General features: G+C 42.1%; 1 protein-coding gene across 1 annotated transcript in view; it reads left to right on the top strand.

Moving 5' to 3' along the window:
* The window catches only part of atp10a (ATPase phospholipid transporting 10A), a gene marked incomplete at its 5' end in the record, with an annotated part of 65,182 nt that overhangs the window by 19,974 nt on the left and 19,131 nt on the right, over window positions 1-26,077 (top strand). The window contains 8 exons of the mRNA XM_079461028.1: window positions 9,349-9,455; window positions 9,921-10,052; window positions 10,705-10,835; window positions 10,983-11,235; window positions 11,372-11,589; window positions 12,201-12,395; window positions 13,084-13,642; window positions 25,941-26,044. Coding sequence (XP_079317154.1) covers window positions 9,349-9,455; window positions 9,921-10,052; window positions 10,705-10,835; window positions 10,983-11,235; window positions 11,372-11,589; window positions 12,201-12,395; window positions 13,084-13,642; window positions 25,941-26,044 — 1,699 coding nt within the window. The remainder of the gene's footprint in view (window positions 1-9,348; window positions 9,456-9,920; window positions 10,053-10,704; window positions 10,836-10,982; window positions 11,236-11,371; window positions 11,590-12,200; window positions 12,396-13,083; window positions 13,643-25,940; window positions 26,045-26,077) is intronic.

Here is a 26,077-nt window from a genome sequence, read left to right as displayed (position 1 = left end):
TGCAGTGCAGAGCCCTATTGTTTCTGTGTTGTTTATTATTATTATTATTATTCTTCTTCTTCTTCCGAATCCGCTTTGATCGATAATTTGAAGGCCTAAACATGCTCTAAAACTCACAATACGTTGCACGCGCATCAGACGTTGCAGAACTTGGCGTTTGAAATGGGTTTTAAAACTAGGCGTGGCAAAATGGCTCTCTAGCGCCACCTAGAACTGCCCAGACCGATCCGCAAAAGGTACATGCACCAAACTTGGTAGACACGTGTAACACCACGGATCATGAAGAAAAGCCTCTTGGGGCATATCCCTAAACCGAACAGGAAATCCGTTATTTTAAATTTTCTGTGTTATTGCGCAATATTTTGCAATTTCATGCTGTCGTACTTTGACGAACTCCTCCTAGAGTTTTTATCCGATCGACATCATATTGGTGTCATTCTCATCTTAAGGCCTTTGCGACGCTAAATTGCGGAGATCTAGAGTTTTCATGGGGAATCGTGACCCTGGCGGCCTCCCAAAGTTTGGCGTTTTTTCATGAACAGGAAGTTGATGTAACTCAGGCATTCAATGTTCCACAGGCCACAGACTTCACACATTTGAACAAAGTCCTGGCCTGAATACATCTACATGGCATCTACATCTACATCTACATTCATATACAGTTATAGCGCCACCTGCAGGAATCAGGAAATGGCATGTTTTATACAGTTTTTAAATGCTCATAGAGATTCAAACAGGAAGTTGATGTAACTCAGGCATTCAATGTCTTACAGGCCACAGACTTCATACATTTGTTCAAAGTCCTGGCCTGAATACATCTACATGGTAATATTCCAATACAGTTATAGCGCCACCAGCTGGCAACAGGAAATATGACACGTAAAAATAAATAACAAATACTGTTGTAATTCGCCAGCATTAATTGTATCACCATTATTTTCTTTTTTTCTCTACATGGCAATATCCAGATACAGTTATAGCGCCACCTGCAGGAAACAGGAAATGGCATGTTTTTAACTGCTCGTACAGATTCAAACAGGTCAGCCTCATATTTGAACAGTATAGCCAGTGTGATCTTCAGACCTTTGTGATGGTACATTGAAATCTCCGGACTTTCCTTTGAGGGGCGTGTCCGTGGTGGCCTGACAAAGTTTGATGTTTCGCCATGAAACATGAAGCTACAGTAACTCAGGCACACGATATCCGACCGGCCTAACACTTAACGTGTTCGACGAGAGTCCTGTCCTGAACGCATATCCACGTCAGTGTTCACCAAAAGTCATAGCGCCACCAGCTGGCAATAGGAAATATTGCAGGAAACATGAAGCTATATTGTAGCTGAGGCACACGATATCCATCCAGCCTCACACTTCACATGTTTGATAATAGTCCTGGCCTGAACACATATCCATGTCAGTAGACCTTTAGTAATAGCGCCACCAGCTGGCAATAGGAAATATGGCACAGAAAAATCTATAATGAAACTCCCTGTATGCAAGTTGCATACCTTTCACTGTTCCTCATGCCGACGGTTGTGGTTGAACATGGTTGCGGTGCATGCCCGAGGGCCCGCACATCGCTGCTCGCAGCTTTAATTATTATTATTATTATTCCGAATCCGCTTTGATCGATAATTTGAAGGCCTAAACATGCTCTAAAACTCACAATACGTTGCACGCGCATCAGACGTTGCAGAACTTGGCGTTTGAAATGGGTTTTAAAACTAGGCGTGGCAAAATGGCTCTCTAGCGCCACCTAGAACTGCCCAGACCGATCCGCAAAAGGTACATGCACCAAACTTGGTAGACACGTGTAACACACCGGATCATGAAGAAAAGCCTCTTGGGGCATATCCCTAAACCGAACAGGAAATCCGTTATTTAAAATTTTCTGTGTTATTGCGCAATATTTTGCAATTTCAAGCTGTCGTACTTTGACGAACTCCTCCTAGAGTTTTTATCCGATCGACATCATATTTGTGTCATTCTCATCTTAAGGCCTTTGCGACGCTAAATTGCGGAGATCTAGAGTTTTCATGGGGAATCGTGACCCTGGCGGCCTGCCAAAGTTTGGCGTTTTTTCATGAACAGGAAGTTGATGTAACTCAGGCATTCAATGTCCCACAGGCCACAGACTTCACACATTTGAACAAAGTCCTGGCCTGAATACATCTACATGGCATCTACATCTACATCTCCATTCATATACAGTTATAGCGCCACCTGCAGGAATCAGGAAATTGCATGTTTTATACAGTTTTTAAATGCTCATAGAGATTCAAACAGGAAGTTGATGTAACTCAGGCATTGAATGTCCTACAGGCCACAGACTTCATACATTTGTTCAAAGTCCTGGCCTGAATACATCTACATGGTAATATTCCAATAGTTATAGCGCCACCAGCTGGCAACAGGAATTATGACACGTAAAAATAAATAACAAATACTACTGTAATTCGCCAGCATTAATTGTATCACCATTATTTTCTTTTTTTCTCTACATGGCAATATCCAGATACAGTTATAGCGCCACCTGCAGGAAACAGGAATTGGCATGTTTTTAACTGCTCGTACAGATTCAAACAGGTCAGCCTCATATTTGAACAGTATAGCCAGTGTGATCTTCAGACCTTTGTGATGGTACATTGAAATCTCCTGACTTTCCTTTGAGGGGCGTGTCCGTGGTGGCCTGACAAAGTTTGATGTTTCGCCATGAAACATTAAGCTACAGTAACTCAGGCACACGATATCCTACCGGCCTCACACTTCACGTGTTCGACGAGAGTCTTGTCCTGAACGCATATCCACGTCAGTGTTCACCAAAAGTCATAGCGCCACCAGCTGGCAATAGGAAATATTGCAGGAAACATTAAGCTACAGTAACTCAGGCACACAATATCCATCCGGCCTCACACTTCACATGTTTGATAATAGTCCTGGCCTGAACACATATCCATGTCAGTAGACCTTAAGTAATAGCGCCACCAGCTGGCAATAGGAAATATGGCACAGAAAAATCTATAATGAAACTCCCTGTATGGAAGTTGCATACCTTTCATTGTTCCTGATTCCAACGGTTGTGGTTGAACATGGTTGCGGTGCATGCCCGAGGGCCCGCACATCGCTGCTCGCAGCTTTTATTATTATTATTATTATTCTTCTTCTTCTTCCGATGCCGCTTTGATCGATAATTTGAAGGCCTAAACATGCTCTAAAACTCACAATACTTTGCACGCGCATCAGACGTTGCAGAACTTGGCGTTTGATATGGGTTTTAAAACTAGGCGTGGCAAAATGGCTCTCTAGCGCCACCTAGAACTGCCCAGACCGATCCGCAAAAGGTACATGCACCAAACTTGGTAGACACGTGTAACACCCCGGATCATGAAGAAAAGCCTCTTGGGGCATATCCCTAAACCGAACAGGAAATCCGTTATTTTAAATTTTCTGTGTTATTGCGCAATATTTTGCAATTTCATGCTGTCGTACTTTGACGAACTCCTCCTAGAGTTTTTATCCGATCGACATCATATTGGTGTCATTCTCATCTTAAGGCCTTTGCGACGCTAAATTGCGGAGATCTAGAGTTTTCATGGGGAATCGTGACCCTGGCGGCCTGCCAAAGTTTGCCGTTTTTTCATGAACAGGAAGTTGATGTAACTCAGGCATTCAATGTTCCACAGGCCACAGACTTCACACATTTGTTCAAAGTCCTTGCCTGAATACATCTACATGGCATCTACATCTACATTCAGATCCAGTTATAGCGCCACCTGCAGGAATCAGGAAATGGCATGTTTTATACAGTTTTTAAATGCTCATAGAGATTCAAACAGGAAGTTGATGTAACTCAGGCATTGAATGTCCTACAGGCCACAGACTTCATACATTTGTTCAAAGTCCTGGCCTGAATACATCTACATGGTAATATTCCAATAGTTATAGCGCCACCAGCTGGCAACAGGAATTATGACACGTAAAAATAAATAACAAATACTACTGTAATTCGCCAGCATTATTTGTATTACCATTATTTTCTTTTTTTCTCTACATGACAATATCCAGATACAGTTATAGCGCCACCTGCAGGAAACAGGAAATGGCAAGTTTTTAACTGCTCGTACAGATTCAAACAGGTCAGCCTCATATTTGAACAGTATAGCCAGTGTGATCTTCAGACCTTTGTGATGGTACATTGAAATCTCCTGACTTTCCTTTGAGGGGCGTGTCCGTGGTGGCCTGACAAAGTTTGATGTTTCGCCATGAAACATGAAGCTACAGTAACTCAGGGGCACGATATCCGACCGGCCTCACACTTCACGTGTTCTACGAGAGTCCTGTCCTGAACCCATATCCACATCAGTGTTCACCAAAAGTAATAGCGCCACCAGCTGGCAATAGGAAATATTGCAGGAAACATGAAGCTATATTGTAGCTGAGGCATACGATATCCATCCAGCCTCACACTTCACATGTTTGACAATAGTCCTGGCCTGAACACATATCCATGTCAGTAGACCTTTAGTAATAGCGCCACCAGCTGGCAATAGGAAATATGGGACAGAAAAATCTATAATGAAACTCCCTGTATGCAAGTTGCATACCTTTCATTGTTCCTGATTCCAACGGTTGTGGTTGAACATGGTTGCGGTGCATGCCCGAGGGCCCGCACATCGCTGCTCGCAGCTTTAATTATTATTATTATTCTTCTTCTTCTTCCGATGCCGCTTTGATCGATAATTTGAAGGCCTAAACATGCTCTAAAACTAACAATACTTTGCACGCGCATCAGACGTTGCAGAACTTGGCGTTTGATATGGGTTTTAAAACTAGGCGTGGCAAAATGGCTCTCTAGCGCCACCTAGAACTGCCCAGACCGATCCGCAAAAGGTACATGCACCAAACTTGGTAGACACGTGTAACACCCCGGATCATGAAGAAAAGCCTCTTGGGGCATATCCCTAAACCGAACAGGAAATCCGTTATTTTAAATTTTCTGTGTTATTGCGCAATATTTTGCAATTTCAAGCTGTCGTACTTTGACGAACTCCTCCTATAGTTTTTATCCGATCGACATCATATTGGTGTCATTCTCATCTTAAGGCCTTTGCGACGCTAAATTGCGGAGATCTAGAGTTTTCATGGGGAATCGTGACCCTGGCGGCCTGCCAAAGTTTGCCGTTTTTTCATGAACAGGAAGTTGATGTAACTCAGGCATTCAATGTCCCACAGGCCACAGACTTCACACATTTGTTCAAAGTCCTGGCCTGAATACATCTACATGGCATCTACATCTACATCTCCATTCATATGCAGTTATAGCGCCACCTGCAGGAATCAGGAAATGGCATGTTTTATACAGTTTTTAAATGCTCATAGAGATTCAAACAGGAAGTTGATGTAACTCAGGCATTCAATGTCCTACAGGCCACAGACTTCACACATTTGAACAAAGTCCTGGCCTGAATACATCTACATGGCATCTACATCTACATCTCCATTCAGATACAGTTATAGCGCCACCTGCAGGAATCAGGAAATGGCATGTTTTATACAGTTTTTAAATGCTCATAGAGATTCAAACAGGAAGTTGATGTAACTCAGGCATTGAATGTCCTACAGGCCACAGACTTCATACATTTGTTCAAAGTCCTGGCCTGAAGACATCTACATGGTAATATTCCAATAGTTATAGCGCCACCAGCTGGCAACAGGAATTATGACACGTAAAAATAAATAACAAATACTACTGTAATTCGCTAGCATTAATTGTATCACCATTATTTTCTTTTTTTTCTCTACATGGCAATATCCAGATACAGTTATAGCGCCACCTGCAGGAAACATGAAATGGCATGTTTTTAACTGCTCGTACAGATTCATACAGGTCAGCCTCATATTTGAACAGTATAGCCAGTGTGATCTTCACACCTTTGCGATGGTACATCGAAATCTGCTGACTTTCCTTTGAGGGGCGTGTCCGTGGTGGCCTGACAAAGTTTGATGTTTCGCCATGAAACATGAAGCTACAGTAACTCAGGCGCACAATATCCGACCGGCCTCACACTTCACGTGTTCGACGAGAGTCCTGTCCTGAACGCATATCCACGTCAGTGTTCACCAAAAGTCATAGCGCCACCAGCTGGCAATAGGAAATATTGCAGGAAACATTAAGCTACAGTAACTCAGGCACACAATATCCATCCAGCCTCACACTTCACATGTTTGATAATAGTCCTGGCCTGAACACATATCCATGTCAGTAGACCTTTAGTAATAGCGCCACCAGCTGGCAACAGGAAATATGACACGTAAAAATAAACAACAATGTCCGTGGTGGCCTGACAAAGTTTGATGTTTCGCCATGAAACATGAAACTATAGTAACTCAGGCACACGATATCCGACCGGCCTCAAACTTCACGTGTTCGACGAGAGTCCTGTCCTGAACGCATATCCACGTCAGTGTTCACCAAAAGTCATAGCGCCACCATATGGCAATAGTAAATATGGCACGGAAAAACCTATAATGGAACTCCCTGTTTGCAAGTTGCATACATTTCACAGTTCCTAATGCCGACGGTTGTGGTTGAACATGGTTGCGGTGCATGCGTGAGGGCCCGCACATCGCTGCTCGCAGCTTTAATTATTATTATTATTATTCCGAATCCGCTTTGATCGATAATTTGAAGGCCTAAACATGCTCTAAAACTCACAATACGTTGCACGCGCATCAGACGTTGCAGAACTTGGCGTTTGAAATGGGTTGTAAAACTAGGCGTGGCAAAATGGCTCTCTAGCGCCACCTAGAACTGCCCAGACCGATCCGCAAAAGGTACATGCACCAAACTTGGTAGACACGTGTAACACCCCGGATCATGAAGAAAAGCCTCTTGGGGCATATCCCTAAACCGAACAGGAAATCCGTTATTTTAAATTTTCTGTGTTATTGCGCAATATTTTGCAACTTCATGCTGTCGTACTTTGACGAACTCCTCCCAGAGTTTTTATCCTATCGACATCATATTGGTGTCATTCTCATCTTAAGGCCTTTGCGACGCTAAATTGCGGAGATCTAGAGTTTTCATGGGGAATCGTGACCCTGGCGGCCTGCCAAAGTTTGGCGTTTTTTCATGAACAGGAAGTTGATGTAACTCAGGCATTGAATGTCCCACAGGCCACAGACTTCACACATTTGAACAAAGTCCTGGCCTGAATACATCTACATGGCATCTACATCTACATCTCCATTCATATACAGTTATAGCGCCACCTGCAGGAATCAGGAAATTGCATGTTTTATACAGTTTTTAAATGCTCATAGAGATTCAAACAGGAAGTTGATGTAACTCAGGCATTGAATGTCCTACAGGCCACAGACTTCATACATTTGTTCAAAGTCCTGGCCTGAATACATCTACATGGTAATATTCCAATAGTTATAGCGCCACCAGCTGGCAATAGGAAATATTGCAGGAAACATTAAGCTACAGTAACTCAGGCACACAATATCCATCCAGCCTCACACTTCACATGTTTGATAATAGTCCTGGCCTGAACACATATCCATGTCAGTAGACCTTTAGTAATAGCGCCACCAGCTGGCAATAGGAAATATGGCACAGCAAAATCTATAATGAAACTCGCTGTATGCAAGTTGCATACCTTTCATTGTTCCTGATTCCGACGGTTGTGGTTGAACATGGTTGCGGTGCATGCCCGAGGGCCCGCACATCGCTGCTCGCAGCTTTAATTAAATATTTATGTCTATTTCAGCATGGGAATTGAACCCAGATCAATAAATGAAACCCAGATCTGCCACAACTGGCCTTACCACTGCATATTTCTATTGCATAAAAACTTGCTAATAATCTAATGTGAATAATTTAATTTAGCAAAATGACCATGTCATAATTTATATTTTAAACACTACAGTAAATATTAGGGATGCACCGAAACCAGTATCGGTATCGGGTCCGATACCAAGCTCATGTACTCGTACTTGTAAAAATTCCCCGATACCAAAGACCGATACCTCACGTGACGTAATTGACAGAACGTTCCAGTGCACACAGAGACACCTGCCGTAGCAGACACAATGTCATAGTTGTTCACACCTATATCGCGCTATTCGTGTGTAGTTGGACGCTTGAACATTTTGAGTTTACTCGCTTCATTCGCGCGTGGAATTCGCTTTATTCGCGAGTGAAATTCGCGTCAAGGGAGGGGCTTCTGGCAGGCGGCTCCAGTCTTGTTGCGAAATGGCAGATATGGATTTTTTTGAGCAGGTAGCTGCGCGTTATGTGCTATGGAAGGCTGAAGATAGACGTAGACTCGTTCGGCGCCGTGTCTGGGTCCAGAGGCGCAGTTCTGAGTTGAAGTTGTTAAAAATAAAGATGCTGATACGTTCATTAGTCTCATTGTGTTGTTCTTAGAAAATTGCGACGAAAACAAAAAAAAACTAGCATCGGTGTCAGTATCGGTATCGGCGAGTACCAGGGAAAAAGTACCGGTATCGTACTTGATCCTTAAAAAGTGGTATCGGTGCATCCCTAGTAAATATGACTATTTGATTTTATGTGTGCATTTTTAACCCCTAATCCAATTCTTGACAATTGGAAGGCAACGGGCCCTTTCTAGGCGCCATATAGGATCATAATCACAGGAAATGTTCAGAGAACAGCTTTTGAACCAAAACATCTAATCCTGAATTAAGAACATGAATTAGAGTACGCATTAAAAGATTACAAGGCTTCCACCATGTCTTTAACATTCACGGCATATTCAATCCGAGATTAATTTGCATTCGGCTCCTTTTTATCAAGAAGTCTGGCCCCTGGGCTTGAATCTCCCTGGTGTTTACACACCCCATTCAGAGCTGGGGTTTTGTTGAATTAAAGATCACCCCCCAATTCATTTGCCATGAGAATCTTTGCTATAGTCATTTTATGACAGATCTTTGAGGTTTTAGCAAAATGCTGCATTGACTGAAAGAGAGTTGAGTTGGCCTCAGGGCTTTACCTGCACAGAGCCGTTTTAGTGAGTTCTCGGCTTTGCTATTGATTTTGTGCTGAGAAAGAGTAGCCCTGGGGAACCCCGCAGACTGCAGCTGTGATGGACTGATGTGGTCAACAACACGGAACACATAAGAGTTTTGTTTGATCTCCCTCTACAGTATCTGTGACACGATCTTAAGAGTCAGCGTTGTTAACTTCCGTCCTAAAATGAATCTTACGTAGTTGTAGCAAATGGGGATGAAGAAATTCAGATTGAAACCAGATTATGTCTGGTCCTTATTGATTTGTTGTATTACAAGTGTGATGAATGAGGCTGCGCTGTGTTTGTGACAGAATCCATTGCAGTGGGAGGAGAGATGGGCTGTACAAAGACAATCTGCTGCTCAGGGGCTGCACCATCCGCAACACAGAGGAGGCTGTGGGAATCATCATCTATGCAGGTATGCCGCTCTCTTTACAAGTCAGGACTTCAAACATCAATCCTCAGTCTTTCAACAAGAATAAACAAATCAATACAAGAGTATTTAGAGAAATACAAGTTTTATTTCGTTTTCATTCTTATACTGACGTTGACTAAATACTATACTAATAACATCAGCTCTGCTCCATTTGCTTGAGCTTCCCAACTGTATTTACAGTTCTGTTTGGGAATGCTGGTGGTTCTAGTTTGTGGTGCGATTATGCACAATCTTATACATCTTTTAATGTTAGCAACAGTACATGATCATCGCGCTAGCAATGCCAAAGTCATGGGTTAGATTCCAATCGAATGCACATATTAAATCATAGCCTAATTGCTCTGTCGCTTTGAAAAAGTTCAAACTTCTGCCAAATGCATCCATGTAATATTCATGATTATTATCCTTTATTATAAAAAAATGGAGCTCTACTTTGTTGATTTTCAGGTCACGAGACTAAAGCTATGCTGAACAACAATGGGCCGCGTTACAAACGAAGCAAACTGGAGCGGCAGATGAATGTCGATGTGTTCTGGTGTGTCATAATACTTCTGGTCATGTGCCTCTTTTCAGCCATTGGTACGTAAATGTCAAGACAGGTTTTTACAATTTACAATTTTAAGACAATACAATATTTGTTAATACAAATAAATAATTATCACGTGACCACAAGAAGCTGGTTGATAAAAGTACTTTATGAAAGCCGTTTGTCATGTCTTGTTGCGTTCGGTGAAGACACAGTGTAACAGTTTGGATTCGTTTATTTTTTGTCTTCACATAATTCCCAAAAGTTACAGAGGTGTTACGTCATAAATGTAAAAGTGTGTGCGTGCGTGGGTGTGTGTGCCTACAGTTCTAAGAAACCTGATATACACTGAATATTCGCAATATACAACAATTTGACAAGGTCAAGCATTAAAAGATGTTCTCCTGTACCTGCATTCTTTTCTGCAGATTGTTTAAATCTGTTTTAACCATAAATTGATGACTAACACAACAAATAGGAATCCATGCTGAAGATATGGACGCTTTTACTATTGAACGTCGTTGGATGTTGTCTTGTCACAAAGGAATGCATTGTGTTTTATGAATGTATCTGAAATGAGAAATAAGTCTAGCGGAAGCAGTGGTTTAATAGTTTTGGTTTCCGTGAGCATTTTTTGCAGTCCTTTCATCTTCAGTGTCTCTTGAATTATCATTCCCTTATTCCCTCTCTCGAAAACCTCTCCAGGTCATGGTCTTTGGATGTTTCAGTATGGAGATAAGAGGCCCGTCTTTGACGTCCTGAGTCCGGAAGGAACAGATTTATCTCCAGTGGTTTCGGCCATTTATCTCTTCCTCACACTGATTATAGTATTCCAGGTGAAGAAGTGTGAATGTAACACCGTGTTTGGCTTTAGATTAAAATGCATTTAGATATTATAGATAAAATTAACATTTGGTCCTAGACCTGAATGAATAATAACCCTTTGGGAATAAATCTCTCACACACTTTTTCTCTCTCTCCAGGTCCTGATCCCAATCTCGCTCTTTGTTTCCATTGAAATAGTGAAGATATGCCAGGTGTACTTTATTCATCAGGACGCTGAGCTGTATGATGAGGAGACAGACTCTCAGCTGCAATGCCGGGCTCTGAACATCACTGAAGACCTGGGCCAGATGCAGTATATCTTCTCTGATAAGACCGGCACACTCACAGAAAACAAGATGGTGTTTCGACGCTGTACTGTGGCAGGAGTGGAATACTCGCATGATGCCAATGGTTAGGATTCCTAGTCCGTTCCTATACTAATGTACCCACATCATCTGTAAATGAGCATGATGTTATACAAATAATAAAACATTGGGTTCACTAAATATGGCCCAGAGTGTCTTAAATCTGTCTGTGTCTCCCACAGCGAGGAGGCTTGCTATGTACCAGGAGGTGGATTCAGAGGAGGAGGATTGCACATCTCATGGTGGGACTCTCCCGAGGAGGGACAGCGTCGCCAGTCACCAGAGCGAAAAAGTGGTATTGCGATCACAGAGCACCAAATCTCACCGTCGCACAGGGAGCCGAGCCGAAGCCAAACGGGCCAGCATTCTGTCCAAACACACTGCCTTCAGCAGTCCCATGGTTAGTAGCAGCTTTGTATGGGATGCGTGTCCTTCTTAGGAACTATATAATTGTCATTATTTTGATCCAAACCCATATTTTATGATGAACAAAAGTGGAACTGAAGAATCTCATCCTCACAAAGTTTCTAGTGACTGTGCCTGTAAAGCACCTCTTCCAAAGTCATTTAATAGCTTAAAGAAAAAGCTAAAGTGTATGACTTTATTCATTAAGATTGGAGCTATATTTCCTATTTTAAAGGGATATTTCATTCTTTCTGTTTAACACAAAAGCAGATATTTTGAGGAATGTTGGAAAGCAAAAAGTTCTGGGGCACCTTTGACTACCATTTAAAAAGTCAATGAACCCCCACAAATGTCAGTTTCTAACAATTGATCCAACTATCAAACAGGTTTATGCAGGTTTGGAACAACTAGAGAATGAGTCATTCTTGACAGAATTTTCATTTTTGGGTGAACTATCTCTTAAAGTTTGGCAGATGTGATCACTATTAACCTTTATTGCAAGGACAAGATTCCCTAAAAATGTTCATATTGTGTAAAAATCTGTTAGATTTGAGACAATATGTCATTCCTATTTGTGGTAGTAAATGTTTGTTATTGGTCTAACAGGAGAAGGACATCACTCCAGATCCTCAGCTAATGGATAAAGTCAATGAGTGCAGCAGTCAGATGGATTTTATGCGTTTTCACAGTCAGTCCATTAAACAGATTCCCCCTGAACTCTGTGACGTCTTTGACTTTTTCATCGCTCTCACTATCTGCAACACTGTCGTTGTGTCCTCGCCGAATCAGCCCAGACAAAAGGTAAGCAGCTTGAGACTGGTACAAACCAGTTCTCAAGGTCAGCAATAGTTCTGATTCTTTGATGTCATACTGTCGAAAGTGTTAAAAATAAATATATATAAAAATAATTAACAGGCAAGTAATGCTGGTATCTTCATTTGGAATTTTTGCTGAAAACATGGTTTAAATTAATTTATGACAGTACCAGTTTGGTCCTTGGTTATCCAAGTGTCGTGCATGATTTACATCAAAGACAGATCTTCTAAAGAAAACATCTGTCACGTGTCTTATAAACTTTTACTTCAGTGGAAACTTATCATCAGAATAACCAAAAGTTTTTCTCCAGAAATCCATGTTGTGACACGTGGAATGTTCTTGGCATAAAGCTATTAACATAAAAACATGTTTAAATAAAATCACTTATGTATGTCTGCCAACCATGTTGTGTTTTATCTGTTTTGTGATGCTACAAAGGACACACTGTGTTTTCAAGAAGTATAGACTACATGCAGATTCCAAAATGTTTTTGTAAACACTAAATGGGTGGTATCAAATATTTGTCTTCATTTATGGAAAATTGCAAAACAACCTTCCAATTTGGCTCCAGTATCAAAACAACTGTTATGTGACTTATCAAAGGAACTCTCCTATCATGTGGAAATATTTGGGAGGATTTATGTTTTCAATGCCTCTCCTTGATCTCATCTAGGTGCGTCGCTACGAGCTGAAGTCTCCAGTGAAGACCATAGAGGACTTCATCAAACGCTTCACTCCGAGCCGCCTGACCTCTGGCTCCAACAGCAGCAGTTCCTCAAGCCTGGCCACCAACCGCTCTTCCCACAGAGTGGGCTCCAGCATGCTGTCCTCCCCCTCGGCAGAGAGCACGCTCACCAAGCTGAACGAAGAGAAGCCTCCAGATCACGACCTTCAGCATGCCTTCAGTCCCGTCCCACCCAACTTTGATAAAGCAAAGGCTTTGGCTAAAGACGAGTGCGAGCTCAGATACGAGGCGGAGTCGCCAGACGAGGCTGCTCTTGTGTACGCGGCCCGGGCGTACAAGTGCGCACTTGTGGGTCGTTTGCCGGATCAGGTGACCGTGGAGCTTCCTCACTTGGGCAGACTGAGCTTCGAGTTGCTGCACACGCTGGGGTTCGACTCCACGAGAAAACGAATGTCGGTGGTTGTGAAGCATCCGCTGACCGAGCAAATCACTGTGTACACAAAGGGTGCCGATTCAGTCATCATGGATTTGATCAAACCGGTTACAGGTATGACTGCAGTAATAAGTACCCCATTGCATGTGAATCTCTTAAGTATTTAAACGGTGCACTCGGTCCAGTCAGTGGGAGAAGCAGTTTAGCAGCAGAAATCCACAGAAGCGCTTAAGTGTATTGATTCTTGAAAATTTAAGTATCGGAACAAAAGATGCATTGTATCTAAAAGCGAATGCTTACCCAGACCTGCCTGAAACGCCTCGTGTAACCACCCCCCCACAAATCTATGTCAGTTCGTGGTTTGATTTGACTAAGACTGCCCAAATGTTTACTCAATTAAGGTGGGCATTCCTGTCAGTACAATTGCTTTGTAACCTGATGCTCCAAATATGGTAAGAGGCATACTTTTCTGTCACACGCTCGCAGCATTCTCGACCAATCACTAAGCCGTGGTTAACTGGCCAATCAATGCACACCTTGCTTTTCATGGAGATGAGCTTTGTAAAAAATCTGCGTGTTTCTAAGAGGCGGGGCAAACAGTAGATACAAACATGTACGGTATGTGGAATATACAACGTTTTTGAACCTTAAATCTTGTATACACATTGCATTACATCTAAAACAAACGATAATATTAGTTTTAGCAGTGTTATATGACTCCTTCAACTTTTTGCACTTCTATTTATTCTCTTTATTTATTAATACATTTCTCTATTTATTTTGTCTTGTATATTCCTTATTCTCCACTTTGACTATGTGTTTTCAAATCCCTACTGTCACTACAACTCGTAAATGACCTGCATCGTGTAGAAGGCAATGCAATGTTAATAATCTGCGCACTCTTTCAGTATCCACAACTTCCTCAATTACCTTTCCCATTGGTTTATGAAATTGCCAATCTGCTGTAAACAAATCAGATATCATCACAGCTATTGCTAAACATTCTGGATTTTCTCTTTAGCACTTACTTAAATCTGGATCAAGCCAGAGCACAGTTCCACACCCGCTGCCCTCTCCAATAACTACACTTTCTCCCACAGCCCACGAATATCATTGAGGGGTGGAGGAACCAGTCTACTTATCCCTAACGACTGGGAATTCAAACAGCTGGCACCCTCACGTGACAACATCTCCATAGAGTCACATGCTTTCATCCACCATGTTAAAACTCATGTTGTAGTTATCTATTGTCCCCCATGTCAGCTTGGACATCTCTTGGGCGATTTGGATGCACTTCTGTCTTCCTTCCCTGAGGATGGTACTCCTCTGGTGGTACTTGGAGACTTCTCTTGAACATGCCCAAACACATGCTCACTCCCCTCTTTCTCTCTCCTATCTGAAGATGACGTTTCCAAGGTCATTTCTTCTAACCACCGACTACCTGCCCGCTAGATCCTTTTCCCACCCATCTCCTCCAGGCCATCTCTCCATCAGTTGTTCCTTCTCTGACCCACATTATCAACTCCTCTTTCACCACCGATACATTTCCCACAGTCTTCAAAGAGGCACGTATTACCCCCTACTGAAGAAACTCACTCTTAGTCCTGCACTGTTAGATGACTACAGACCGGTATCTCTCCTCCCCTCCGTTGCCAAAACTCTTGAGCGTGTTGTATTTAACCAGCTCTCTGGTTTCAAGAGCCATCATTCCACAGAGACTGTGCTTTTTTCAGTAATTCGGTACTGGCAAGTGCAGCCTCTAACTCAGCTGTACTCATCCTACTGGATCTGTCTGCTGCCTTTGACACCGTTAACCACCACATCCCTCAGGGCTATGGGTGTCTCTGGAATGGTGCTACAATGGTTCAAGTCTTACGTCTCAGGTAGGTCATTTAGACAATCCTGTAGAGGTCCTCATACAGGGGTGCCTCAGGGCTCAGTGCTTGGACCATTGCTCTTTTTCGTATACATGACATACCCTAGGCCCTGTCATTCGGAAACATAGCTTTTCCTATCACTGCTATGCAGATGATACACAACTCAACCTGTCAGTTCCTGCATGAATTTCAGCATGCCTGAGAGACATTTCGCTCTGGATGAAGGACCATCACCTGTTTTTCGCCACAATTCTTGCAAACCTTGCAAAAAACAGAGGCTCACTGTTAAAATTAACACATGGATACAATTGTGTGATTGTAATACAATTATTTTATTGGGTATTATTATCCTTTTATGTTGGAGTGTTGTAGTGATGATAATTGAGACTATACTTTTGACTATACTGACTATACTCTTACATTTTTTTATTTCAAATCAAGTATTTTTTTCTTCAGAATTCCATGACATATGCTTGAGATAAGGACATTTGTCTCAGAAATGCGAGATGAAAATTGGGTTTTATGAAGTGTGAATTGTGGCGAAAAAAATTTGGAGAGACAAAAAGTCGCAATTACCTTTTTATTTTTTTATTCAGTCAATGAAACAGGCTTAATATACAAATGGCATAGCTACTAAACGTCTTTAACAATGTTAATTAAAAAAATGGGGCACATCTTAAAATATACTGCACATACAAATCAAGTCAAACAAATTCAAATGAATATCAGCAGTATGGATTATGGTCTTTTATAAAATGTCATATTATACTACCTCTGTATAATAATCTTGATCCTGTCTCAGTGACTTTTAGCGATATTAGCTTTGGTGTATTTGAAAGTGGATATATATTCACCTACGCGGATTCACTCTTCTCCCTGGATATGCATGCTTGTTTGTGAGGGAACAGAGAGAGCAGGTGCTTACAATTTTTTATACGTACAACAAGACACTGACGGGTTAAATACAAAAGACAGATATAGGTTTTAGTTACTTATTTATAATTTTTTGTCAATAATGTAATAAATGTTTTTGCGTGATTCGAGAGAATGTAGTAAGAGAAAAAGGTGCAAGGAATCATGCGGGTCGGTTTTTATTTTCCACACTGCGGAAATAATTTCGCAGACACCCTGGACAAACGCTGCAGACCCCACTTTGAGAACATCTTAGCTAAATGACTTAATGTAAATATTGCCATAACTTTATTTCACAGGGTCAGGGTGGCATATCCCCTCCCCAAACATTGATTGGACACATTCCAGATTTGTCTCGGTTCTTGAAGTAGACAAAGGTTTTATTGGTAATAAAGTATCGTAATGGCAAAGGTAATCTGGCTTGTTAGTATTCCAGGCACGTTAAGAGCCACTGTGGCAGTTTTCTCCAATGCTGTGTACATAAATGACTGAAACAAAGTACTACTTACACAGCCCTGCTCTTTACATCTAAATGTCATGTAAACAGCCAAAAACATGAATTAAATGTATGGCCTTTTATAGTTCAACAGGGCCCGTTTCAATAAGGAGGTTCAAACCCATACAGAGTTCAAATTTGAACTCGGAGTTGTTTAACACAGAGATGCAAAACTTTGAGTTAGACACGGCTGAGTGTCTAAATTAATTGTTTATTACCTTTATCACTTCATTTCTGCATTTGTCTGTATTTCTTAATTCATGCACTTTATTAACACCCTTTATTTAGTAATTTCCTATCCTCCAAACTACAATTTGTGAGAACAAGTGATAGAATCTGCTCTGATGTAATACATAGCCACAATGGCCGATGTTCTTGATGTAAGGATGGATGAGATATATTTTGATATATCTAATTCACTGTAAAGAAATGGAACAGTTTTAATAAAAATGCTCAGGGAAATGACAAAATTCCACTCAGGTCCTAAATTGCTCTCTTGAAATCAATGAACATCCATATGAATTAATGCAGCCTCTTCACATACAGGATCCTTTATGAAAGCATGACATTTTTGTCAATTAGATGGTCTCTGTGGGATCAAATGTGTGCCATGAAGGACTGTATTAATGAATGACGTACACAACTTGCGCTTTAAAAAGGGGAAGGAGATCAAAAGAATCTCTCGGTTTACCAAAGAAAACCTGCTCCAGACTAGGTAAAGTTACTATGCCTCACATTCTGAAACGGAAAACGTACTCTGTTACCAATGTAACCTCGGTTCCCTGAGATACGGGAACGAGTACTGCGTAGCAGGACGCTATGGGGAACACTCCTTTTTCTCTGATGACTGAAGCAATTCAATAGCGCAGTGAAAACTGCACGGTGATTGGTTGGAAAAAAGTAAAACTTTGAACCAATCGTAGCGGAGCTGCCGGACCAATGGCGATGGCACCCGCCAGAATGGGCGGGGCTTATGGCTATATAAGCAGACGCATCGCCATAGAGTCCTCAGGTTACTTCGACTGAAGCGACGACAATGCAGCTCGTAGCACGGCAAGGAACGCAGTACTCGTTCCCGTATCTCAGGGAACCGAGGTTACGTAAGTAACAGAGTACGTTCCCTATCGATACTTCACTCGTACTGCATAGCAGGACGCTATGGGGAACCAGTATAATAAAGCCGTGCTACAGATGGAACGAAAACACAGATAGTCTCGGAGCCTTGGCTCGGAGACGGGGTAGAACAGGGAATCCCTGAGAAGGCCAAGCTAGTAGGTGGCCTAGTCCGGTTAATCGTCCCAAAAATATTAGGTGCTGGCGTGGCTATAGAGCCAGGGCTAAGTGGCCTAATCCAAAGCAGAAAGGCCCCGGGCCTGAAGGGCCGGGACGTCCAGACTGTAGAATCTCGTAAAAGTGGACGGCGAAGCCCAGCAGGCTGCCGCACAGATATCCTCTATAGAGACACCGCTAGACCATGCCCAGGAAGAGGCAATGCCTCTAGTAGAATGGGCTCTAACTCTCGTGGGACATTGAAGGCCCAAGGAAGAGTACGCCAGTGATATAGCCTCGACTATCCATTTTGACAGTCTATTTTTTTTAGACCAAAGACCCTCTGGAGCGGTCACCGAAGCACACAAAGAGCTGTTCCGACCGTCTGAATGGGGCGGAGCGCTCAATGTATATTTTTAATGCTCTGACTGGGCAGAGCAGGTTAGGCTCTGGGTCCCGCTCGGAGGAGGGGAGAGCAGAGAGCGTAATAACCTGTGCTCTGAACGGAGTAGAGAGCACCTTAGGTACATAGCCATGCCTTGGTTTGAGGACGACCTTGGCGTCGTTAGGCCCAAATTCAAGACAGGACGGGCTCACAGAGAGAGCCTGTTGGTCGCCCACACGCTTCACCGATGCTAAAGCGAGAAGCAGAGCGGTCTTGAGCGTTAAGGAACGGAGGTCCACAGATAGCAGAGGCTCAAAGGGAGGGCCCTTTAGAGCCTTCAGGACTGTGGGCAGATCCCAAGTGGGAACTGTAAGAGGGCGAGGGGGGTGTAGCCGCCTGGAGCCCTTCAAGAAACGAACGATGAGGTCGTTTTTGCCCACTCCTTTTCCTTCGATATGGGTATGTGAGGCTGAAATAGCTGCCACATAGACTTTGAGCTTGGAAGGGGCACGGCCGTTATCCAACAACTCTTGCAAGAATGACAGTATCAGCGATATGTCACAGGACACCGGGTCAGCGCCGCGTGGTGTACACCAGGAGGCGAAGACAGACCATTTGAGGGCATAGAGACGTCTAGTGGACGGGGATATGGTGTTCCAGATTCGCTGAACCGACATGGGGTGGAGCGTCCATTCGTCCGAAGGAACGTTGCTCCGAGATAGCATATCTGCTCCCCGGTTCAGTCTGCCTGGAACGTGAGTTGCCCTCAGTGAGCGCAGATTAGACTGGGCCCATTCCAAGAGGCGTAATACCACGGAAAACAGGCGTCTTGAGGAGAGGCCTCCCTGGTGATTTATGTAAGATACCACCGTCATGCTGCTCCAACCCGTGTTGGAGGCGTCTGTCGTGACCACTTTCCGGCTGCACGTGGAGCCCAGGGACATACCCTGCTCTAGCCAAAGGGGATCTTTCCACGAGGCTAGGGCGGTTACGCAGGCTTGGTTCACCAAAACACGTAGACGTTCAAGACGCCAAACGTGTGGAAGGGTGTGTTCAGCCAGTACTGGAGGGGGCGCATCCGGAGGATGCCCAGACTCAGCACCTGAGATGCAGAGGCCATAAGGCCCAGCATTTTCTGAAAAACCCTGAGGGGGCGTGAAACCCCGGGTGTGAATGAGGCCGCAAGCCGTGGAATAGCCAGAGCTCGTTCTGGCGATATTCTGGCAGTCATGCGATTTGAGTCGAAGACTGCCCCCAGGAACGATATACGTTGGCTGGGGGACAGTGCACTCTTGGCAAGATTGATCCTGAGTCCCAGGCATTCTAGATGGCTGAGGAGGAGGGATCTGTGGGACCGTAGCTCGTCCTCCGACTAGGCTAGAACAAGCCAGTCGTTGAGGTAGTTCAGAATGCGGATTCCCTTCTGTCTGAGAGGGGAAAGGGCCGCATCCATGCACTTTGTGAAAGTGCGGGGAGCTAGAGAGAGTCCGAATGGAAAAACCATGTACTGCTTTGCAGCCCCCTCGTAGGCGAATCTCAAGAATCGTCTGTGACGGGGGGCTATCTGGATGTGGAAGTATGCGTCTTCCAGGTCCAGAGAGAAGAACCAGTCCTCTGGGCGTATTTGCGAGAGGATCTGCTTCATCGTGATCATTCTGAAGCACCGTTTCATAAGGGCGCGATTCAGATGTCTGAATCGTCCTTCTTTGGTACGAGGAAGTATCGGCTGTGGAAGCCGGGTGGCAAGGGGTTGGGTACAATGGGGAGGTACGCCGCCTTTTGGGGGCTTGGCTGCCAAGGACAATGGAAGAGGAAGATTGCTCTTTTTTTGACAATGTTTGTGTTTTATTAAACATTTTGCGGTATGTTGTGTGGGCATTGGAACAGGCCCCGCACTTACAACCTTGCACATTATCAATACTTTGCCGGCACCCGGAACTGGGTGACTGGGCAGACATGAGAGCGGTCTTTGAAGGAGGGCCAGCTGGAGCGGGCCCTGTAGCCTTCCTCTTCCTTGCATTGGTCTCAGGAGGGAGCCTGAGGCGCAGGGTCCAGCGTGGTCTTAGGCCGGGGACCCTGTCGTGGGGGATGCGGGTATATATGGCTTATATAGCCATAAGCCCCGCCCATTCTGGCGGGTGCCATCGCCATTGGTCCGGCAGCTCCGCTACGATTGGTTTAAATTTTTACTTTTTTCCAACCAATCACCGTGCAGTTTTCACTGCGCTATTGAATTGCTTCAGTCATCGGAGAAAAATGAGTTTTCCCCATAGCGTCCTGCTACGCAGTACGAGTGAAGTATCGATAGGGAACCAAGAGTTTCCTCATTTCAGGATTAATCTACTTAGATTTGTCACTAAACCTCCTTTTTGAAACGGGCCCCAGCTATCTAGTTACTTAAGCTATTGGTGGAAAAAGCATTTTTCTCTCGCCCACCCCAGTATTAAACAATGTGAATAATAACTGAAATAAAGTTTTTTAATGGATCCAGAGATGAAATTACAAGATTACCTCCTGTTAAGTGGCCTGACATCTATACCTACCAGACAGAGAATTGTATACCGAGAGCGTATTTATCTACAGTGGCAAACGTTAGAAAATGCATTTACATGAATTCAAACCTGACGCATAAGTTAACTTAATTTTTGACAAGAAAAAGTTTATAATCTTATTTCATGAAAATATACGCTCGCAGAGTTGTAACGGAAGCCTATTTGAATTATAAACCGAGAGCATCTTTGCAATGACCAATTACATATTTAAAAACTACATTACTAATTTCTCGCTAGAAATGATGCAATCAGAAGTTATTGAAAGTGAAATTTACATTTGTATAAACTATGTTCCAACGGGTGCTTCGACCGCCATTTAAAATTTTCTCTGTTACCTTCTCAGTATTTTTTTAAGGTATGCAAAAAATGACATAATCGGTCAAAACTATACTTATCCAATAATGTACAAAAGGTCTTGATAATTGATCAAGGATCTGGTCTACCTCAGCTGTCTTAACAGCGCTCTTTGATTGAGTTGACCAATCAAATGAAGGAAGCCGAGGATTACTCTCCAATCAAATGAAAGTGTCTGGAAGCTCATGGTCAGCTTATTGTGAAAGAGCATAGCTGAACGTTTAATATTTTACGTTTTGCACTCCCAGATTGAGCGTGCTTGACGATACAAAAACATGACCAGACCTTTATCAGTTCATCCTAAACCGCATTGACTCAGGTGCATTTATAGGTTGCGTTTAGCCTCTTGAAAATATTTCAAACACATCAATTCATTATTTTTCTTTAATTCTCTTTCTATATTATTAAACCATTTAAATAAAAGCCAAGTGTCTGCAACTTTTGTAATTTGATGTCTATGTCTGTAGCTACTCAGATTTCATTTTTAAAACCACAACTTTTTTCAGATGTTAAATATGGTCTGAAAAATCTGTATGTTTGAGTCTGGAAAAGTATTGAATTTCGAAATGGAAAATGTGTAGGCACCCTGTGGTCGATAGTTAACTGCTAGTTGTATAACTAACAAAGTTAGCTAGCATACCCTATTCGTTCAAAAGTTACCGCTACGTGAAAAATAACCTTGTGCCCTGATTTGGGCATATGAGATATTTTTAGACACATACTGATACCATAATCCACACCAGCAAAAGACAGTCTTTTTTTATCTTAAGTGTTATGAAGTGAACCGTGAGCATTTTTGATGATCGTTTCTGTTCAGTCCTCTCATTTTATTGTGTTAACTACAGCTGTCGTCAGTGTTTTTGTTTGCCAATGGCAGCAGGTAACGTTATGTGTTAAAATATCAAATTGGAGACTGTAATTGTCGATTGTCGCACTAAACAACACAACAACATGATATTTTAAACTCCTTATGTAGACGAATCTGTGCTGGTTTGTATTGGCCGCCTCCAGTTTTTCCTTTTTTGGGCCTACAGCTAGCACTGTGACGTAAGCGTAACGTTGGCCCAAAGGGGTAATTAGCTGTAGCTGTTCTCCTTTGAAAAACTCTTAAAAATCTTTGCTTTAAATTATTGACATGTCTGAGATTTGTTTGACCAGGGGCTGTTCCACGATGTTCTCATTGGAAGAAACTTTTCATAATTGAATCAGCTCATAAATCAAAAGAAGGCCTATCGGGCTTCTCCTCCGAGAGAAATCATCTCACTTTTTGTCTCTTTCAGCCATCAACGTTGACAGATTAGTTGCCTTGAATTCTGTTGATTGGTTGTTTTGAGGGCAGTATGTGGTGTTTGGGGATAATCGTTTTTCGATATGCTGACTTTACACTTTTGATCAAATTACAGACCATGCATATAGCACCATTGGTAGGAAGTTAGAAGTAACATTTGCACTAGAAGCGTTATTAAACAGCAATTAGATAGTCCCGCCCCCGGAATCACACCATTAGATAAACCGGTGAAGCTGTGCCAAGCTTACCCGGAAGCGCTTACTCTTTTGGACCTGCAAATGGTTTGCTTACAGTTGTCTCGGCATATTAAACTAGGAAAGAAGAAAGTATTCATCTAAAAATGAAACAAGCCCACTATAAGTGGTGTCGGTTCTTGTGTCATTTCCTCTTTCTGTAATGTGTGTATTTGGCAGCCAAAAAAATATGTTTAGAAACCTCTGATTTATTAATGTCTGGCCTCTGCCAGTGTTTGTTAGCAAGAAAGAGATGTAAACTCCTACACGACGCAAGCACACACCCAGACTGTAGCTCACTACAGTGGATTATTTCATACACGCACACACACATGCTCTGTGTATATTCCTGCACTGTTTGCCACCTCTGGGTGTGGATTTGCAATTAGCACAGCAAACCCACCGAAGGTACAATGGCTCCTTTCAGAGGCAGTGGGAGGTGCGTCGTGCTCATCTGATGACACAATGCACAAAATCAGACACAGCTTTCAAATCTTTGACCATTTATGTGTGACATAATGCTGCCTTCAGCAGCCACAAATATTTGGAAGAACAAACATGGGCGACACGTGTTGTGTCTCCAGGTGTTACGTAACATGGTGGAAGAGGAGAGACAAACTTTTAGAAAGTTCCTAAATGAAGAGAAATACAGATGTTGGAAGGTATTTCCAGTCTTTTGGTCTCACTTTGGCGAATGGCATTTATTGGTTTTTAGTACTGTGAAAGTTAAATTTGTATATGTTTTGAAAGTGACTTTTGCCTCTTTGTCGCCACCTCTGTTAAAAGCATAAAATTACAAGTTACTTTACATGTGTCCTGTCCTACGGTGTGACTATGCAAACATTTAAAAAGAAAAGAAATAATGAAAATACATTTCTTTAAAGCAGTTTTATGTTGTAAATATTAATATTATTAATATAAAATATATTTAGGGCTGTCAAACTATTAATCGTCATTAATCACATCCAGAATTAAAGTTTGTGGTTGCATAATATATGTCTGTGCACTGCCTCCTTAATATGTACAATCTAAAATGAATATGCACAATTAGATTCATATATTTATTTATTAGTCTGTTTTTGGTTATATAAAGCTATTTATTTAATATCTACTTTATATAAATGTAACTCTGGATCACAAAACAAAACTTGAGTCGCACGGAACATTTTTAGTAGGTACATACAATGTACAAAAAATACATTGAATGGGTCACATTTATCGATTTTCCTTTTATGCCAATAAACATCATTAGGATATTAAGTAAACGTGTTCCATGAAGATATTTTGTATGTTTCCTTCTCTAAATATATAAAAAATTGTGAGTGGTTGGCCTGCTTCAGTGCCTCTGATTAACAATTTCAAAGGATTTTTTTGTCAATATTTAGATTTTTGCACCAGTTGTAGTTTTAAACAGTTGTATCTCCGCCAGATATTGTCCTATCCTAACAAACCCGTAGAAAGCTTTTCTGCATTCAGATAATGTAAAAATCTCAATTTCTAAAAATCAACCCATAAGACTGGTTTTGTTGTCCAGGGTCCAAATTATATTGTGTATTAATAGTATTCATTTAAATCTACTCAACAATTATTGATTCTACGCACATGTCTACCGGAAGTTTGGGCCACATAATGTTTTTTTATGATGTTTCTGCCGAAACTGTCTATAGTTTGTCTTCAACATTTTGTTGTCGCACCATAGGACATATGTACACAGCTTTCCTGTAGCTCAGTGGTTAGAGCATGGTGCTAGCAACACCAAGGTCTTGGGTTCGTTCCCAGGGGGTGGCACATAGTCAGAAACAAATGTATAGCACAATGCAATGTATGTCGGTTTGGATAAAAGCGTCTGCCAAATGCGTAAGTGTACGGTTTATTTGTCAAATACCCACAAGCCCATCTTTATGTTGACATCAAATAATGTAAAATGGACATTTCCTGCTAAATCTGACCGACATCTCAAATTATAAACCATTATTTTTAGGCTTGCAGTTGCAAATCAGTGTGAGGAAAGACAGTTTGGTGCTCTGTATATTTTGCCCCATAAAGTTAAAAATTGCATTTTGTGGGATTAATGTATTTATAAATTGTATTTAAATTTAATCTTAATTCATTGTTATGTGCACAGATGAACTACAATACATTCATGGGTTCATTGCAGAGGATTTTTCTTTTTTCTCAGGCAAGCCTTTTGTTTCCAAGTCATTAAATGTTAAGACACTTGGCAGATTTCTGACAGGTCATGAAAACATTTAATGAAAGGGGGGATAGGAGTCATATCTAAAGTATATTGTTATGTATAGTATAAATGTAGACATTTGAGCAACCACTCAGAACATAAAAGCAACGCCCTGGCATAGTGGAGATGAGTTTTTCACAGGCACGCAACATTATCCTGCTGTTTTTGCAATTCATTTTGGTGCGACAATTGCTGCAGACTTGGCTCGCTTCATCTTTTAATAATGCTGATTCTATTGACCCAAGACTTTGATAACTTCGTTTTTTTTCGGTTTCATAAATCATACATAAGTCATGAGAGTCGCTGAATAAGTCTTTGGATATGCCGCTCCAGTCGCCCCACAGTTGCGATTAATCATTTGGTGATGATGTGAAGTTGCTGCTATCGCCCCCTCGTCTTGGCTCACGGTCGTCCATGTTGGAAAGTGATCTTCCCAAACTGTTTGTTCTGCTCTTCTTGCCAGTAAAGCAATGCAGTGAGCAATAACACAGGAGCGATAAAGCTCACAATGCTCTGTAGTCAGATTATCCAGTCAGCCTGTCAAACCGTCTGCCACATTGATTCAATCTAATGGTTTCTGGTAGCTCAGTGGTTAGAGCATGGCACTAGCAGTGCCAAGGTTGTGGGTTCGATCCCAGGGGGTTGGACATACTTTGAATCAAATGTATAGGAATGTATAGGATAAAAGCGTCTGCCAAATGCGTAAATGTAAATGAAATGGCTTTGTTTGTGTATTATGTTGATTTTCAGTCTTAGCCTTAATAAAAATGTCCCCATTTTCTGATTCAGATGTTATTTTTTGTCTTTCAGATGATGTCAAAGGAAAACGCCAAAGTAAAATTTTGTATAAAACTCAAAACTATTTAAATCTCTACGCTGCAGATGGTCTCCGAACACTCTGTATTGCCAAAAAGGTAAGTGATGAACGGACTTTAAATAACAATTAA

Source organism: Barbatula barbatula, assembly GCF_947034865.1.
Source record: "Barbatula barbatula genome assembly, chromosome: 7".
Classification (NCBI taxonomy): Eukaryota; Metazoa; Chordata; class Actinopteri; order Cypriniformes; family Nemacheilidae; genus Barbatula; species Barbatula barbatula.
The sequence above is the reverse complement of the archived record's forward strand: the minus strand, read 5'-3'. Positions and strand labels throughout refer to the sequence as shown.